General features: G+C 54.3%; 2 protein-coding genes across 4 annotated transcripts in view; one reads left to right on the top strand and one right to left on the bottom strand.

The window, feature by feature from the left end:
- The window catches only part of ftsj1 (FtsJ RNA 2'-O-methyltransferase 1), a 166,255-nt gene that overhangs the window by 52,258 nt on the left and 96,287 nt on the right, over positions 1 to 17,710 (bottom strand). The gene's annotated exons all lie outside the window — the stretch shown is intronic.
- Positions 1 to 17,710, top strand: part of LOC147086707 (organic solute transporter subunit alpha) — a 69,719-nt gene that overhangs the window by 26,956 nt on the left and 25,053 nt on the right. For both annotated transcript variants that reach the window (XM_085978856.1, XM_085978854.1), the window contains exons 2-3: positions 3,230 to 3,381; positions 5,871 to 5,944. In XM_085978856.1, coding sequence (XP_085834982.1) covers positions 3,271 to 3,381; positions 5,871 to 5,944 — 185 coding nt within the window. In that variant the 5' untranslated portion in view covers positions 3,230 to 3,270. The remainder of the gene's footprint in view (positions 1 to 3,229; positions 3,382 to 5,870; positions 5,945 to 17,710) is intronic.

The following is a 17,710-nucleotide window of genomic DNA, read 5'->3' as shown; positions in this document are numbered from 1 at the left end:
CCTACACCCCTCCCTATCTCTGTAAGCTCCTCCAGCCCCTACACCCCTCCCTATCTCTGTAACCTCCTCCAGTCCCTACACCCTTCCCTATCTCTGTAGCCTCCTCCAGCCCCCTACAACCCTCCCTATCTCTGTAACCTCCTCCAGCCCCTACACCCCTCCCTATCTCTGTAACCTCCTCCAGCCCCTACACCCCTCCCTATCTCTGTAACCTCCTCCAGTCCCTACACCCTTCCCTATCTCTGTAACCTCCTCCAGCCCCCTACAACCCTCCCTATCTCTGTAACCTCCTCCAGCCCCTACACCCCTCCCTATCTCTGTAACCTCCTCCAGCCCCTACACCCCCCCCATCTCTGTAACCTCCTCCAGCCCCCTACAACCCTCCCTATCTCTGTAACCTCCTCCAGCCCCTACACCCCTCCCTATCTCTGTAACCTCCTCCAGCCCCTACACCCCTCCCTATCTCTGTAACCTCCTCCAGTCCCTACACCCCTCCCTATCTCTGTAGCCTCCTCCAGCCCCCTACAACCCTCCCTATCTCTGTAACCTCCTCCAGCCCCCTACAACCCTCCCTATCTCTGTAACCTCCTCCAGCCCTGACAACCCTCCGAGATCTCTGCGCTCCTCCAATTCCGGCCTCTCGCGCATCCTCCCTGATTTCCATCGCTCCGACATTGGCGACCGCGCCAGGGCCCCCGAGCTCTGGAATTCCCTCCCTAAACCTCTCCGCCTCCCTCTCTCCTCCTTTAAGACGCTCCTTAAAACCGACCTCACTGACCCAGCTTTTGGTCACCTGTCCCTAACATCTCCTTATGTGGCTCGGTGTCAAATTCTGTGAAGCACCTTTACTACGATAAAGGGGCCGGGTAAATGTGAGGTGTTGTGATTGTTGAGGGGGCTGATTACTCCCAGAGAACCAGTAACATTACCACACAGCCTGCAATTCCTTAGGCTGGTTTCACAGGACTGGGAGTGGGTTAGTGGGGCCTCGCCGTCGCACAGCAATAATTCCCCTCCCCTCCCCCACCCCGGCCGCCCCGGCCTCCCATGGCTGTTTCACGTGGGTGACGGCCCCTGCCCCGCGTGGTACTGAGGCACACAGAGCAGAGGAAGGGGCCAGGTGTGCTGCGGTGGCCGCCGGCTCCTGGAGACTCGGGGCAGTGACGTTACAACCGAAAGGGGAGTCTGGAACAAGGGGGGGGGGCGTCACCTTCAAATTAGAGCCAGGCCGTTCAGGGGTGATGTCAGGAAGCACTTCTTCACACAAAGACTGGTGGAAATCTGGAACTCTCCCCCCCAAAGAGCTGTTGAGGCTGGGGGTCAATTGGAGCTTTCAAAACTGAGATCAATAGATTTTTGTTGGGTAAGGGGTATTGAGGGATACGGAACCAAGGCGGGTAGATGGATTAAGGTCAGCCATGATCTCATTGAATGGTGGAACAGACTCGAGGGGCTGAATGGCCTCCTCCTGTTCCTAATGTAACAGGCTCGAGGGGGCTGAATGGCCTCCTCCTGTTCCTAATGTAACAGGCTCGAGGGGCTGAACGGCCTCCTCCTGTTCCTACAGTAATAGGTTCGAGGGGGCTGAATGGCCTCCTCCTGTTCCTAATGTAACAGGCTCGAGGGGCTGAACGGCCTCCTCCTGTTCCTAATGTAACAGGCTCAAGGGGGCTGAACGGCCTCCTCCTGTTCCTAATGTAACAGGCTCGAGGGGCTGAACGGCCTCCTCCTGTTCCTAATGTAACAGGCTTGAGGGGCTGAACGGCCTCCTCCTGTTCCTAATGTAACAGGCTCGAGGGGCTGAACGGCCTCCTCCTGTTCCTAATGTAACAGGCTCGAGGGGGCTGAACGGCCCCCTCCTGTTCCTAATGTAACAGGCTCGAGGTGGGCTGAACGGCCTCCTCCTGTTCCTAATGTAACAGGCTCAAGGTGGGCTGAACGGCCTCCTCCTGTTCCTAATGTAACAGGCTCGAGGTGGGCTGAACGGCCTCTTCCTGTTCCTAATGTAACAGGCTCGAGGGGGCTGAACGGCCTCCTCCTGTTCCTAATGTAACAGGCTCGAGGGGCTGAATGGCCTCCTCCTGTTCCTAATGTAACAGGCTCGAGGGGGCTGAACGGCCTCCTCCTGTTCCTAATGTAACAGGCCCGAGGTGGGCTGAACGGCCTCCTCCTGTTCCTAATGTAACAGGCTCAAGGGGGCTGAACGGCCTCCTCCTGTTCCTAATGTAACAGGCTCGAGGGGCTGAACGGCCTCCTCCTGTTCCTAATGTAACAGGCTTGAGGGGCTGAACGGCCTCCTCCTGTTCCTAATGTAACAGGCTCGAGGTGGGCTGAACGGCCTCCTCCTGTTCCTAGTGTAACAGGCTCGAGGTGGGCTGAACGGCCTCCTCCTGTTCCTAATGTAACAGGCTCGAGGGGCTGAACGGCCTCCTCCTGTTCCTAATGTAACAGGCTTGAGGGGCTGAATGGCTTCCTCCTGTTCCTAATGTAACAGGCTCGAGGGACTGAACGGCCTCCTCCTGTTCCTAATGTAACAGGCTCGAGGGGCTGAACGGCCTCCTCCTGTTCCTAATGTAACAGGCTCAAGGTGGGCTGAACGGCCTCCTCCTGTTCCTAATGTAACAGGCTCGACGTGGGCTGAACGGCCTCTTCCTGTTCCTAATGTAACAGGCTCGAGGGGGCTGAACGGCCTCCTCCTGTTCCTAATGTAACAGGCTCGAGGGGGCTGAACGGCCTCCTCCTGTTCCTAATGTAACAGGCTCGAGGGGGCTGAACGGCCTCCTCCTGTTCCTAATGTAACAGGCTCAAGGTGGGCTGAACGGCCTCCTCCTGTTCCTAATGTAACAGGCTCGAGGGGGCTGAACGGCCTCCTCCTGTTCCTAATGTAACAGGCTCGAGGGGCTGAACGGCCTCCTCCTGTTCCTAATGTAACAGGCTCGAGGTGGGCTGAACGGCCCCCTCCTGTTCCTAATGGAACAGGCTCGAGGTGGGCTGAATGGCCTCCTCCTTTTCCTGTGTAACTCTGTGTCCCAAAAATGGTTGTGGATGTTGGAGGTCCAATGGAGCTTTGAAGATGGAGATCTATAGTTGGGTAAGGGTTATCGAGGGAGCGAAGGCGGGTCAATGGGATTGAGGGACAGATCAGCCGTGATCTGATGGAATGGCAGAGCAGGCTCGAGAGGCCGACCCAGATTTATCGTTCTCACTCTGCGCCTCTTTCTTCCCTCAGCCATCAAGTCCGAGCTCTGGATCTTCATCGTGCCCGCTGCCATGACCTTGGTGATCCTGATTCTTTTCTTGGAAGAGATGGGATTTTTCTTTCGGAATATCCGGAGCGTCAAGCGCAGGTGCCTGAATCTCTGGATCCTCGGGATCTACCCGGTGAGGCCCCCTCAACAGCAACGGCCAACTTGACTATTTCGGGGCAACGCTCCCAACTCGAGCTCATCCAGAACTCTGCTGCCCCCCCCTCCCCCCCGTGTCCTAACTCGCACCCAGTCCCGTTCACCCATCACCCTGCTCCCGTGCTCGCTGACCTACATTGGCTCCCGGTCCGGCAACGCTTCGATTTCAAAATTCTCAATCCTCATCTTCAAATCCCTCCACAGCCTCCTCGCCCCCCCACTCTCCCTATCTCTCTAACCTCCTCCAGTCCCCATAACCCTCCGAGATCTCAGCGCCCCTCCAATTCTGGCCTCTTGCGCATCTCCCCGATTTCCATTGCTCCACCATTGGCGACCGCGCCAGGACCCCGAGCTCTGGAATTCCCACCCTAAACCTCTCCGTCTCTCTCTCCTCCTTTAAGGCTCTCCTTAAAACTGACCTCTTTGACCAAGCATTGGGTCACCTGTCCCTAATATCTCCTTATGTGTCTCGGGGTCAAATTGTGTCTGATTTACGCTCCTGTGAAGCGCCGCGGGACGTTTTACTATGTTAAAGGAGCTATATAAATGTAATTTGTTGTTGCAGCCCCCCTCCCTCACTCTCCCCTCCCTCACTCTCCCCTCACTCACTCTCCCGTCCCTCAGTCACCCCCCCTCACTCTCCCCTCCCTCACTCTCCCCTCCCTCACACTCCCGTCCCTCAGTCACCCCTCCCTCACTCTCCCCTCACTCACTCTCCCCTCACTCACTCTCCCCTCCCTCACTCTCCCCTCACTCACTCTCCCCTCACTCACTCTCCCCTCACTCACTCTCCTGTCCCTCAGTCACCCCTCCCTCACTCTCCCCTCCATCAGTCTCTCCTCCCTCACTCACCCCTCCCTCAGTCTCCCTTTCCTCACTCTCCCCTCCCTCACTCTCCCCTCCCTCAGTCTCCCCTCACTCAGTCTCTCCTCCCTCCCTCTACCCTCCCTCACTCTCCCCTCCCTCAGTCTCCCCTCCCTGAGTCTCCCCTCCCTCACTCTCCCCTCCCTCAGTCTCCCCTCCCTCACTCTCCCCTCCCTCAGTCTCCCCTCCCTCCCTCTCCCCTCCCTCAGTCTCCCCTCCCTGTCTCCCCTCCCTCACTCTCCCCTCCCTCACTCTCTCCTCCCTCAGTCTCCCTCCCTCACTCTCCCCTCCCTCACTCTCCCCTCCCTCACTCTCCCCACCCTCACTCTCCCCTCCCTCACTCTCCCCCCCCAGTCTCCCCTCCCTCACTCTCCCCTCCCTCAGTCTCCCTTTCCTCACTCTCCCCTCCCTCACTCTCCCCTCCCTCAGTCTCCCCTCACTCAGTCTCTCCTCCCTCACTCTACCCTCCCTCACTCTCCCCTCCCTCAGTCTCCCCTCCCTCACTCTCCCCTCCCTCAGTCTCCCCTCCCTCACTCTCCCCTCCCTCAGTCTCCCCTCGCTCACTCTCCCCTCCCTCACTCTCTCCTCCCTCAGTCTCCCTCCCTCACTCTCCCCTCCCTCACTCTCCCCTCCCTCACTCTCCCCACCCTGACTCTCCCCTCCCTCACTCTCCCCCCCCCAGTCTCCCCTCCCTCACTCTCCCCTCCCTCAGTCTCCCTTTCCTCACTCTCCCCTCCCTCACTCTCCCCTCCCTCAGTCTCCCCTCACTCAGTCTCTCCTCCCTCACTCTACCCTCCCTCACACTCCCCTCCCTCACACTCCCCTCCCTCAGTCTCCCCTCCCTCACTCTCCCCTCCCTCACTCTCCCCTCCCTCACTCTCCCCTCCCTCAGTCTCCCCTCCCTCACTCTCCCCTCCCTCAGTCTCCCCTCGCTCACTCTCCCCTCCCTCACTCTCCCCTTCCTCAGTCTCCCCTCCCTCACTCTCCCCTTCCTCAGCCTCCCCTCCCTCACTGTCCCCTCCCTCAGCCTCCCCTCCCTCACTCTCCCCTCCCTCAGTCTCCCCTCCCTCAGTCTCCCCTCCCTCACTCTCCCCTCCCTCAGTCTCCCCTCGCTCACTCTCCCCTCCCTCACTCTCCCCTTCCTCAGTCTCCCCTCCCTCACTCTCCCCTTCCTCAGCCTCCCCTCCCTCACTGTCCCCTCCCTCAGCCTCCCCTCCCTCACTCTCCCCTCCCTCAGTCTCCCCTCCCTCACTCTCCCCTGCCTCAGCCTCCCCTCCCTCACTCTCTCCTCCCTCAGTCTCTCCTCCCTCAGTCTCTCCTCCCTCACTCTCCCCTCCCTCAATCTCCCCTCCCTCAATCTCCCCTCCCTCACTAATTCTTGACATCGCTCTTCCCTTCCACTCTGCCGAGGGTCCCTCACTGTGAACTCTGCTCCTCCAGCTATATGCACAAGTATAAAATATTCTTCCACGTGTTGCGTCAGGGTGTTGCCCCATAGTCTCAGGAGGCACAGCGACAGAGCGTTCCTCATCAAATAGCGTCTGTTGGTGAGCATCACCAGGTCTGGTGTATCGCTAATGTTCCTCTCTCTGTTTCCGCCAGGTGTTTGCAGTGACCTCACTGATCGGGATGTACATTCCCAGGTCCGCTTCCCTTTGCAGTTTTGTGGCGTCCATGTAAGTATCGAACCTGGTCTCCGAAGACAGATAGAACTCTCCTACCAAGTGAGTTAGGACTAAGGGACATTTGGTTCCCCTTCCCTTCAACTCACATTGTGCTCAAATGCATCAATCCCTTCCCATTCACTCCCAGTGTACACAATCCCAATGGACCCAATCCCTTCCCATTCGCTCCCACTGTACACAATCCCAATGGACCCCGTCCCTTCCCATCCACTCCCACTGTCCACAATCCCAATGGACCCAACCCCTTCCCATTCACTCCCACTGTACACAATCCCAATGGACCAAACCCCTTCCCATTCACTCCCATTGTACACAATCCCAATGGAGCCAACCCCTTCCCATTCACTCCCATTGTTCACAATCCCAATGGACCCAACCCCTTCCCATTCACTCCCATTGTACACAACCCAAATGGACCCAACCCCTTCCCATTCACTCCCACTGTACACAAACCCAATGGACTCAACCCCTTTCCATTCACTCCCACTGTACACAATCCCAATGGACCCAAACCCTTCCCATCCACTCCCACTGTACACAATCCCAATGGACCCAACCCCTTCCCATTCACTCCCACTGTACACAAACCCAATGGACTCAACCCCTTTCCATTCACTCCCAGTGTACACAATCCCAATGGACCCAACCCCTTCCCATCCACTCCCACTGTACACAATCCCAATGGACCCAATCCCTTCCCATTCACTCCCACTGTACACAATCCCAATGGACCCAAACCCTTCCCATTCACTCCCACTGTACACAATCCCAATGGACCCAATCCCTTCCCATTCACTCCCACTGTACACAATCCCAATGGACCCAACCCCTTCCCATTCACTCCCAGTGTACACAATCCCAATGGACCCAAACCCTTCCCATTCACTCCCATTGTACACAATCCCAATGGACTCAACCCCTTCCCATTCACTCCCAGTGTACACAATCCCAATGGACCCAAAACCTTCCCATCCACTCCCACTGTACACAATCCCAATGGACCCAATCCCTTCCCATTCACTCCCACTGTACACAATCCCAATGGACCCAACTCCTTCCCATTCACTCCCATTGCACACAATCCCAATGGACCCAACCTCTTCCCATTCACTCCCACTCTAAACAATCCCAATGGACCCAACCCCTTCCCATTCACTCCCATTGTACACAATCCCAGTGGACCCAACCCCTTCCCATTCACTCCCTGATGCGCTATCAATTCTAATAAAAGGCTGGGCAGAGTTCAGAACGACAGGCTTTTATTAACTACTGAATTGCACTTCAGACAGATCAGGACTATGCCTCTAGTGGACGACCGAATGCCAGGAGTTGCCATGCGGCCGCTCTTATACTCGGTAGCCCAGGGGCGGAGTCAGCTGAGGCATAGTCAGGCACAACAGTGAAACAAGAGTGAACGACAACAACAACAACAACAACAACAACAGAGAACACAGTGAACTACAGTGGTTTACCACACTCCCACTGTACAAAATCCCAATGGACCCAACCCCTTCCCATTCACTCCCACTGAACACAATCCCAATGGACCCAACCCCTTCCCATTCACTCCCACTGTACACAATCCCAATGGACCCAATCCCTTCCCATTCACTCCCATTGTACAGACTCCCAATGGACCCAACCCCTTCCCATTCACTCCCACTGTACAAAATCCCAATGGACCCAACCCCTTCCCATTCACTCCCACTGTACAAAATCCCAATGGACCCAACCCCTTCCCATTCACTCCCACTGTACACAATCCCAATGGACCCAACCCCTTCCCATTCACTCCCACTGTACACAATCCCAATGGACCCAATCCCTTCCCATTCACTCCCATTGTACAAAATCCCAATGGGCCCAACCCCTTCCCCTTCACTCCCACTGTACACAATCCCAATGGACCCAACCCCTTCCCATTCACTCCCACTGTACACAATCCCAATGGACCCAATCCCTTCCCATTCACTCCCACTGTACACAATCCCAATGGACACAACCCTTTCCCATTTACTCCCATTGTACACAATCCCAATGGACCCAACCTCTTCCCATTCACTCCCACTCTAAACAATCCCAATGGACCCAACCCCTTCCCATTCATTCCCACTGTACACAATCCAAATGGACCCAACCCCTTCCCATTCACTCCCACTGTAGACAATCCCAATGGACCCAACCCCTTCCCATTCACTCCCACTGTACACAATCCCAATGGACCCAACCCCTTCCCATTCACTCCCACTGTACCCAATCCCAATGGACCCAACCCCTTCCCATTCACTCCCACTGTACACAATCCCAATGGACCCAACCCCTTCTCATTCACTCCCACTGTACACAATCCCAATGGACCCAACCCCTTCCCATTCACTCCCACTGTCCACAATCCCAATGGACCCAACCCCTTCCCATTCGCTCCCACTGTCCACAATCCCAATGGACCCCGTCCCTTCCCATTCACTCCCATTGTCCACAATCCCAATGGACCCAATCCCTTCCCATTCACTCCCACTGTACACAAACCCAATGGACCCAACCCCTTCCCATTCACTCCCACTGTACACAATCCCAATGGACCCAATCCCTTCCCATTCACTCCCATTGTCCACAATCCCAATGGACACAAACCCCTTCCCATTCACTCCCACTGCACACAATCCCAATGGACCCAACCCCTTCCCATTCACTCCCATTGTCCACAATTCCAATGGACCCAAACCCTTCCCATTCACTCCCACTGTACACAATCCCAATGGACCCAACCCCTTCCCATTCACTCCCACTGTACACAACCCCAATGCACCCAACACATTCCCATTCACTCCCACTGTACACAATCCCAATGGACCCAAACCCCTTCCCATTCACTCCCTCTGTACACAATCCCAATGGATCCAACCCCTTCCCATTCACTCCCTCTGTAAACAATCCCAATGGACCCAACCCCTTCCCATTCACTCCCCCTGTACACAATCCCAATGGACCCAAACCCCTTCCCATTCACTCCCACAGTACACAATCCCAATGGACCCAACCCCTTCCCATTCACTCCCATTGTCCACCATCCCAATGGACCCAAGCCCCTTCCCATTCACTCCCACTGTACACAATCCCAATGGACCCAACCCCTTCCCATCCACTCCCACTGTACACAATCCCAGTTGACCCAACCCCTTACCATTCACTCCCATTGTACACAATCTCAATGGACCCAAACCACTTCCCATTCACTCCCACTGTACACAATCCCAATGGACCCAATCCCTTCCCATTCACTCCCCTGTACACAATCCCAATGAACCCAACCCCTTCCCATTCACTCCCACTGTACACAATCCCAATGGACCCAACCCCTTCCCATTCACTCCCACTGTACACAATCCCAGTGGACCCAACCCCTTCCCATCCACTCCCACTATACACAATCCCAATGGACCCAACCCCTTCCCATTCACTCCCACTGTACACAATCCCAATGGACCCAACCCCTTCCCATTCACTCCCACTGTACACAATCCCAATGGACCCAACCCCTTCCCATTCACTCCCATTGTACACAATCCCAATGGACCCAACCCCTTCCCATTCACTACCACTGTACACAATCCCAGTGGACCCAACCCCTCCCCATTCACTCCCACTGTACACAATCTTAATGCACCCAACCCCTTCCCATTCACTCCCACTGTACACAATCCCAATGCACCCAATTCCTTCCCATTCACTCCCATTGTACAGAATCCCAATGGACCCAACCTCTTCCCATTCACTCCCACTCTAAAGAATCCCAATGGACCCAACCCCTTCCCATTCACTCCCATTGTACACAATCCCAGTGGACCCAACCGCTTCCCATTCACTCCCACTGTACACAATCCCAATGGACCCAACCCCTTCCCATTCACTCCCACTGTACACAATCCCAATGGACCCAACCCCTTCCCATTCACTCCCACTGTACACAATCCCAATAGACCCAACCCCTTCCCATTCACTCCCACTGTACACAATCCCAATGGACCGAATCCCTTCCCATTCACTCCCATTGTACAGACTCCCAATGGACCCAACCCCTTCCCATTCACTCCCACTGTACACAATCCCAATGGACCCAATCCCTTCCCATTCACTCCCACTGTACACAATCCCAATGGACACAACCCCTTCCCATTCACTCCCATTGTACACAATCCCAATGGACCCAACCTCTTCCCATTCACTCCCACTCTAAACAATCCCAATGGACCCAACCCCTTCCCATTCACTCCCACTGTACACAATCCCAATCGACCCAACCCCTTCCCATTCACTCCCACTGTACACAATCCCAATGGGCCCAACCCCTTCCCATTCACTCCCACTGTACACAATCCCAATGGACCCAACCCCTTCCCATTCACTCCCACTGTACACAATCCCAATGGACCCAATCCCTTCCCATTCACTCCCATTGTACAGAGTCCCAATGGACCCAACCCCTTCCCATTCACTCCCACTGTACACAGTCCCAATGGACCCAACCCCTTCCCATTCACTCCCACTGTACACAATCCCAATGGACCCAACCCCTTCCCATTCACTCCCATTTTACACAATCCCAATGGACCCAACCTCTTCCCATTCACTCCCACTCTAAACAATCCCAATGGACCCAACCCCTTCCCATTCACTCCCATTGTACACAATCCCAGTGGACCCAACCCCTTCCCATTCACTCCCACTGTACACAATCCCAATGGACCCAATCCCTTCCCATTCACTCCCACTGTACACAATCCCAATGGACACAACCCCTTCCCATTTACTCCCATTGTACACAATCCCAATGGACCCAACCTCTTCCCATTCACTCCCACTCTAAACAATCCCAATGGACCCAACCCCTTCCCATTCACTCCCCCTGTACACAATCCCAATGGACCCAACCCCTTCCCATTCACTCCCATTGTCCACCATCCCAATGGACCCAAGCCCCTTCCCATTCACTCCCACTGTACACAATCCCAATATACCCAACCTCTTCCCATCCACTCCCACTGTACACAATCCCAGTTGACCCAACCCCTTACCATTCACTCTCATTGCACACAATCTCAATGGACCCAAACCCCTTCCCATTCACTCCCACTGTACAGAATCCCAATGGACACAATCCCTTCCCATTCACTCCCCCTGTACACAATCCCAATGAACCCAACCCCTTCCCATTCACTCCCACTGTACACAATCCCAATGGACCCAACCCCTTCCCATTCACTCCCACTGTACACAATCCCAGTGGACCCAACCCCTTCCCATCCACTCCCACTATACACAATCCCAATGGACCGAACCCCTTCCCATTCACTCCCACTGTACACAATCCCAATGGACCCAACCCCTTCCCATTCACTCCCACTGTACGCAATCCCAGTGGACCCAACCCCTTCCCATCCACTCCCACTATACACAATCCCAATGGACCCAACCCCTTCCCATTCACTCCCATTTTACACAATCCCAATGGACCCAACCTCTTCCCATTCACTCCCACTCTAAACAATCCCAATGGACCCAACCCCTTCCCATTCACTCCCATTGTACACAATCCCAATGGACCCAACCCCTTCCCATTCACTACCACTGTACACAATCCCAGTGGACCCAACCCCTCCCCATTCACTCCCACTGTACACAAACTTAATGCACCCAACCCCTTCCCATTCACTCCCACTGTACACAATCCCAATGCACCCAATTCCTTCCCATTCACTCCCATTGTACAGAATCCCCATGGACCCAACCTCTTCCCATTCACTCCCACTCTAAAGAATCCCAATGGACCCAACCCCTTCCCATTCACTCCCATTGTACACAATCCCAGTGGACCCAACCGCTTCCCATTCACTCCCACTGTACACAATCCCAATGGACCCAACCCCTTCCCATTCACTCCCACTGTACACAATCCCAATGGACCCAACCCCTTCCCATTCACTCCCACTGTACACAATCCCAATGGACCCAACCCCTTCCCATTCACTCCCACTGTACACAATCCCAATGGACCGAATCCCTTCCCATTCACTCCCATTGTACAGACTCCCAATGGACCCAACCCCTTCCCATTCACTCCCACTGTACACAATCCCAATGGACCCAATCCCTTCCCATTCACTCCCACTGTACACAATCCCAATGGACACAACCCCTTCCCATTCACTCCCATTGTACACAATCCCAATGGACCCAACCTCTTCCCATTCACTCCCACTCTAAACAATCCCAATGGACCCAACCCCTTCCCATTCACTCGCACTGTACACAATCCCAATCGACCCAACCCCTTCCCATTCACTCCCACTGTACACAATCCCAATGGGCCCAACCCCTTCCCATTCACTCCCACTGTACACAATCCCAATGGACCCAACCCCTTCCCATTCACTCCCACTGTACACAATCCCAATGGACCCAATCCCTTCCCATTCACTCCCATTGTACAGAGTCCCAATGGACCCAACCCCTTCCCATTCACTCCCACTGTACACAGTCCCAATGGACCCAACCCCTTCCCATTCACTCCCACTGTACACAATCCCAATGGACCCAACCCCTTCCCATTCACTCCCATTTTACACAATCCCAATGGACCCAACCTCTTCCCATTCACTCCCACTCTAAACAATCCCAATGGACCCAACCCCTTCCCATTCACTCCCATTGTACACAATCCCAGTGGACCCAACCCCTTCCCATTCACTCCCACTGTACACAATCCCAATGCACCCAACCCCTTCCCATTCACTCCCACTGTACACAATCCCAATGGACCCACCCCCTTCCCATTCACTCCCACTGTACACAATCCCAATGGACCCAATCCCTTCCCATTCACTCCCATTGTACAGACTCCCAATGGACCCAACCCCTTCCCATTCACTCCCACTGTACACGATCCCAATGGACCCAACCCCTTCCCATTCACTCCCACTGTACACAATCCCAATGGACCCAATCCCTTCCCATTCACTCCCACTGTACACAATCCCAATGGACACAACCCCTTCCCATTTACTCCCATTGTACACAATCCCAATGGACCCAACCTCTTCCCATTCACTCCCACTCTAAACAATCCCAATGGACCCAACCCCTTCCCATTCACTCCCCCTGTACACAATCCCAATGGACCCAACCCCTTCCCATTCACTCCCATTGTCCACCATCCCAATGGAACCAAGCCCCTTCCCATTCACTCCCACTGTACACAATCCCAATATACCCAACCTCTTCCCATCCACTCCCACTGTACACAATCCCAGTTGACCCACCCCTTACCATTCACTCTCATTGTACACAATCTCAATGGACCCAAACCCCTTCCCATTCACTCCCACTGTACAGAATCCCAATGGACACAATCCCTTCCCATTCACTCCCCCTGTACACAATCCCAATGAACCCAACCCCTTCCCATTCACTCCCACTGTACACAATCCCAATGGACCCAACCCCTTCCCATTCACTCCCACTGTACACAATCCCAGTGGACCCAACCCCTTCCCATGCACTCCCACTATACACAATCCCAATGGACCGAACCCCTTCCCATTCACTCCCACTGTACACAATCCCAATGGACCCAACCCCTTCCCATTCACTCCCACTGTACGCAATCTCAGTGGACCCAACCCCTTCCCATCCACTCCCACTATACACAATCCCAATGGACCCAACCCCTTCCCATTCACTCCCACTGTACACAGTCCCAATGGACCCAACCCCTTCCCATTCACTCCCACTGTACACAATCCCAATGGACCCAACCCCTTCCCATTCACTCCCATTGTACACAATCCCAATGGACCCAACCTCTTCCCATTCACTCCCACTGTACACAATCCCAATGGACCCAACCCCTTCCCATTCACTCCCACTGTACACAATCCCAATGGACCCAACCCCTTCCCATTCACTCCCACTGTACACAATCCCAATGGACCCAATCCCTTCCCATTCACTCCCATTGTACAGACTCCCAATGGACCCAACCCCTTCCCATTGACTCCCACTGTACACAATCCCAATGGACCCAATCCCTTCCCATTCACTCCCACTGTACACAATCCCAATGGACACAACCCCTTCCCATTTACTCCCATTGTACACAATCCTAATGGACCCAACCTCTTCCCATTCACTCCCACTCCAAACAATCCCAATGGACCCAACCCCTTCCCATTCACTCCCCCTGTACACAATCCCAATGGACCCAACCCCTTCCCATTCACTCCCACTGTACACAATCCCAATGGACCCAACCCCTTCCCATTCACTCCCACTGTACACAATCCCAATGTACCCAACCCCTTCCCATCCACTCCCACCGTACACAATCCCAGTTGACCCAACCCCTTACCATTCACTCTCATTGTACACAATCTCAATGGACCCAAACCCCTTCCCATTCACTCCCACTGTACAGAATCCCAATGGACACAATCCCTTCCCATTCACTCCCCCTGTACACAATCCCAATGAACCCAACCCCTTCCCATTCACTCCCACTGTACACAATCCCAATGGACCCAACCCCTTCCCATTCACTCCCACTGTACACAATCCCAATGGACCCAACCCCTTCCCATTCACTCCCACTGTACACAATCCCAATGGACCCAATCCCTTCCCATTCACTCCCACTGTACACAATCCCAATGGACCCAATCCCTTCCCATTCACTTCCATTGTACAGACTCCCAATGGACCCAACCCCTTCCCATTCACTCCCACTGTACACAATCCCAATGGACACAATCCCTTCCCATTCACTCCCACTGTACACAATCCCAATGGACACAACCCCTTCCCATTTACTCCCATTGTACACAATCCCAATGGACCCAACCTCTTCCCATTCACTCCCACTCTAAACAATCCCAATGGACCCAACCCCTTCCCATTCACTCCCCCTGTACACAATCCCAATGGACCCAACCCCTTCCTATTCACTCCCATTGTCCACCATCCCAATGGACCCAAGCCCCTTCCCATTCACTCCCACTGTACACAATCCCAATGGACACAATCCCTTCCCATTCACTCCCACTGTACACAATCCCAATGGACACAACCCCTTCCCATTTACTCCCATTGTACACAATCCCAATGGACCCAACCTCTTCCCATTCACTCCCACTCTAAACAATCCCAATGGACCCAACCCCTTCCCATTCACTCCCCCTGTACACAATCCCAATGGACCCAACCCCTTCCTATTCACTCCCATTGTCCACCATCCCAATGGACCCAAGCCCCTTCCCATTCACTCCCACTGTACACAATCCCAATATACCCAACCCCTTCCCATCCACTCCCACTGTACACAATCCCAGTTGACCCAACCCCTTACCATTCACTCTCATTGTACACAATTTCAATGGACCCAAACCCCTTCCCATTCACTCCCACTGTACAGAATCCCAATGGACACAATCCCTTCCCATTCACTCCCCCTGTACACAATCCCAATGAACCCAACCCCTTCCCATTCACTCCCACTGTACACAATCCCAATGGACCCAACCCCTTCCCATTCACTCCCACTGTACACAATCCCAGTGGACCCAACCCCTTCCCATCCACTCCCACTATACACAATCCCAATGGACCGAACCCCTTCCCATTCACTCCCACTGTACACAATCCCAATGGACCCAACCCCTTCCCATTCACTCCCACTGTACGCAATCCCAGTGGACCCAACCCCTTCCCATCCACTCCCACTATACACAATCCCAATGGACCCAACCCCTTCCCATTCACTCCCACTGTACACAGTCCCAATGGACCCAACCCCTTCCCATTCACTCCCACTGTACACAATCCCAATGGACCCAACCCCTTCCCATTCACTCCCATTGTACACAATCCCAATGGACCCAACCTCTTCCCATTCACTCCCACTGTACACAATCCCAATGGATCCAACCCCTTCCCATTCACTCCCACTGTACACAATCCCAATGGACCCAACCCCTTCCCATTCACTCCCACTGTACACAATCCCAATGGACCCAATCCCTTCCCATTCGCTCCCATTGTACAGACTCCCAATGGACCCAACCCCTTCCCATTCACTCCCACTGTACACAATCCCAATGGACCCAATCCCTTCCCATTCACTCCCACTGTACACAATCCCAATGGACACAACCCCTTCCCATTTACTCCCATTGTACACAATCCCAATGGACCCAACCTCTTCCCATTCACTCCCACTCTAAACAATCCCAATGGACCCAACCCCTTCCCATTCACTCCCCCTGTACACAATCCCAATGGACCCAACCCCTTCCCATTCACTCCCACTGTACACAATCCCAATGGACCCAACCCCTTCCCATTCACTCCCACTGTACACAATCCCAATGTACCCAACCCCTTCCCATCCACTCCCACCGTACACAATCCCAGTTGACCCAACCCCTTACCATTCACTCTCATTGTACACAATCTCAATGGACCCAAACCCCTTCCCATTCACTCCCACTGTACAGAATCCCAATGGACACAATCCCTTCCCATTCACTCCCCCTGTACACAATCCCAATGAACCCAACCCCTTCCCATTCACTTCCACTGTACACAATCCCAATGGACCCAACCCCTTCCCATTCACTCCCACTGTACACAATCCCAGTGGACCCAACCCCTTCCCATCCACTCCCAATATACACAATCCCAATGGACCGAACCCCTTCCCATTCACTCCCACTGTACACAATCCCAATGGACCCAACCCCTTCCCATTCACTCCAACTGTACACAATCCCAATGGACCCAATCCCTTCCCATTCACTCCCATTGTACAGACTCCCAATGGACCCAACCCCTTCCCATTCACTCCCACTGTACACAATCCCAATGGACCCAGCCCCTTCCCATTCACTCCCACTGTACACAATCCCAATGGACCCGACCCCTTCCCATTCACTCCCATTGTACACAATCCCAATGGACCCAACCCCTTCCCATTCACTCCCACTGTCCACAATCCCAATGGACCCCATCCCTTCCCATTCACTCCCATTGTCCACAATCCCAATGGACCCAATCCCTTCCCATTCACTCCCACTGTACACAATCCCAATGGACCCAACCCCTTCCCATTCACTCCCCCTGTACACAATCCCAATGGACCCAATCCCTTCCCATTCACTCCCATTGTCCACAATCCCAATGGACCCAACCCCTTCCCATTCACTCCCATTGTCCGCAATTCCAATGGATCCAACCCCTTCCCATTCACTCCCTCTGTAAACAATCCCAATGGACCCAACCCCTTCCCATTCACTCCCCCTGTACACAATCCCAATGGACCCAAACCCCTTCCCATTCACTCCCACTGTACACAATCCCAATGGACACAACCCCTTCCCATTCACTCCCATTGTCCACCATCCCAATGGACCCAAGCCCCTTCCCATTCACTCCCACTGTACACAATCCCAATGGACCCAACCCCTTCCCATCCACTCCCACTGTACACAATCCCAGTTGACCCAACCCCTTACCATTCACTCCCATTGTAGACAATCTCAATGGACCCAAACCCCTTCCCATTCACTCCCACTGTACAGAATCCCAATGGACCCAACCCCTTCCCATTCACTGCCCCTGTACACAATCCCAATGAACCCAACCCCTTCCCATTCACTCCCACTGTACACAATCCCAATGGACCCAACCCCTTCCCATTCACTCCCA

The sequence above is a fragment of the Somniosus microcephalus genome, unplaced genomic scaffold (genome assembly GCF_052327205.1).
Source record: "Somniosus microcephalus isolate GS21.2 unplaced genomic scaffold, FLI_Smic_1.0 unresolved_chr7, whole genome shotgun sequence".
NCBI lineage: Eukaryota > Metazoa > Chordata > Chondrichthyes > Squaliformes > Somniosidae > Somniosus > Somniosus microcephalus.
Note: the sequence above shows the minus strand (reverse complement) of the source record. Positions and strands in the feature narration are given on the sequence as shown.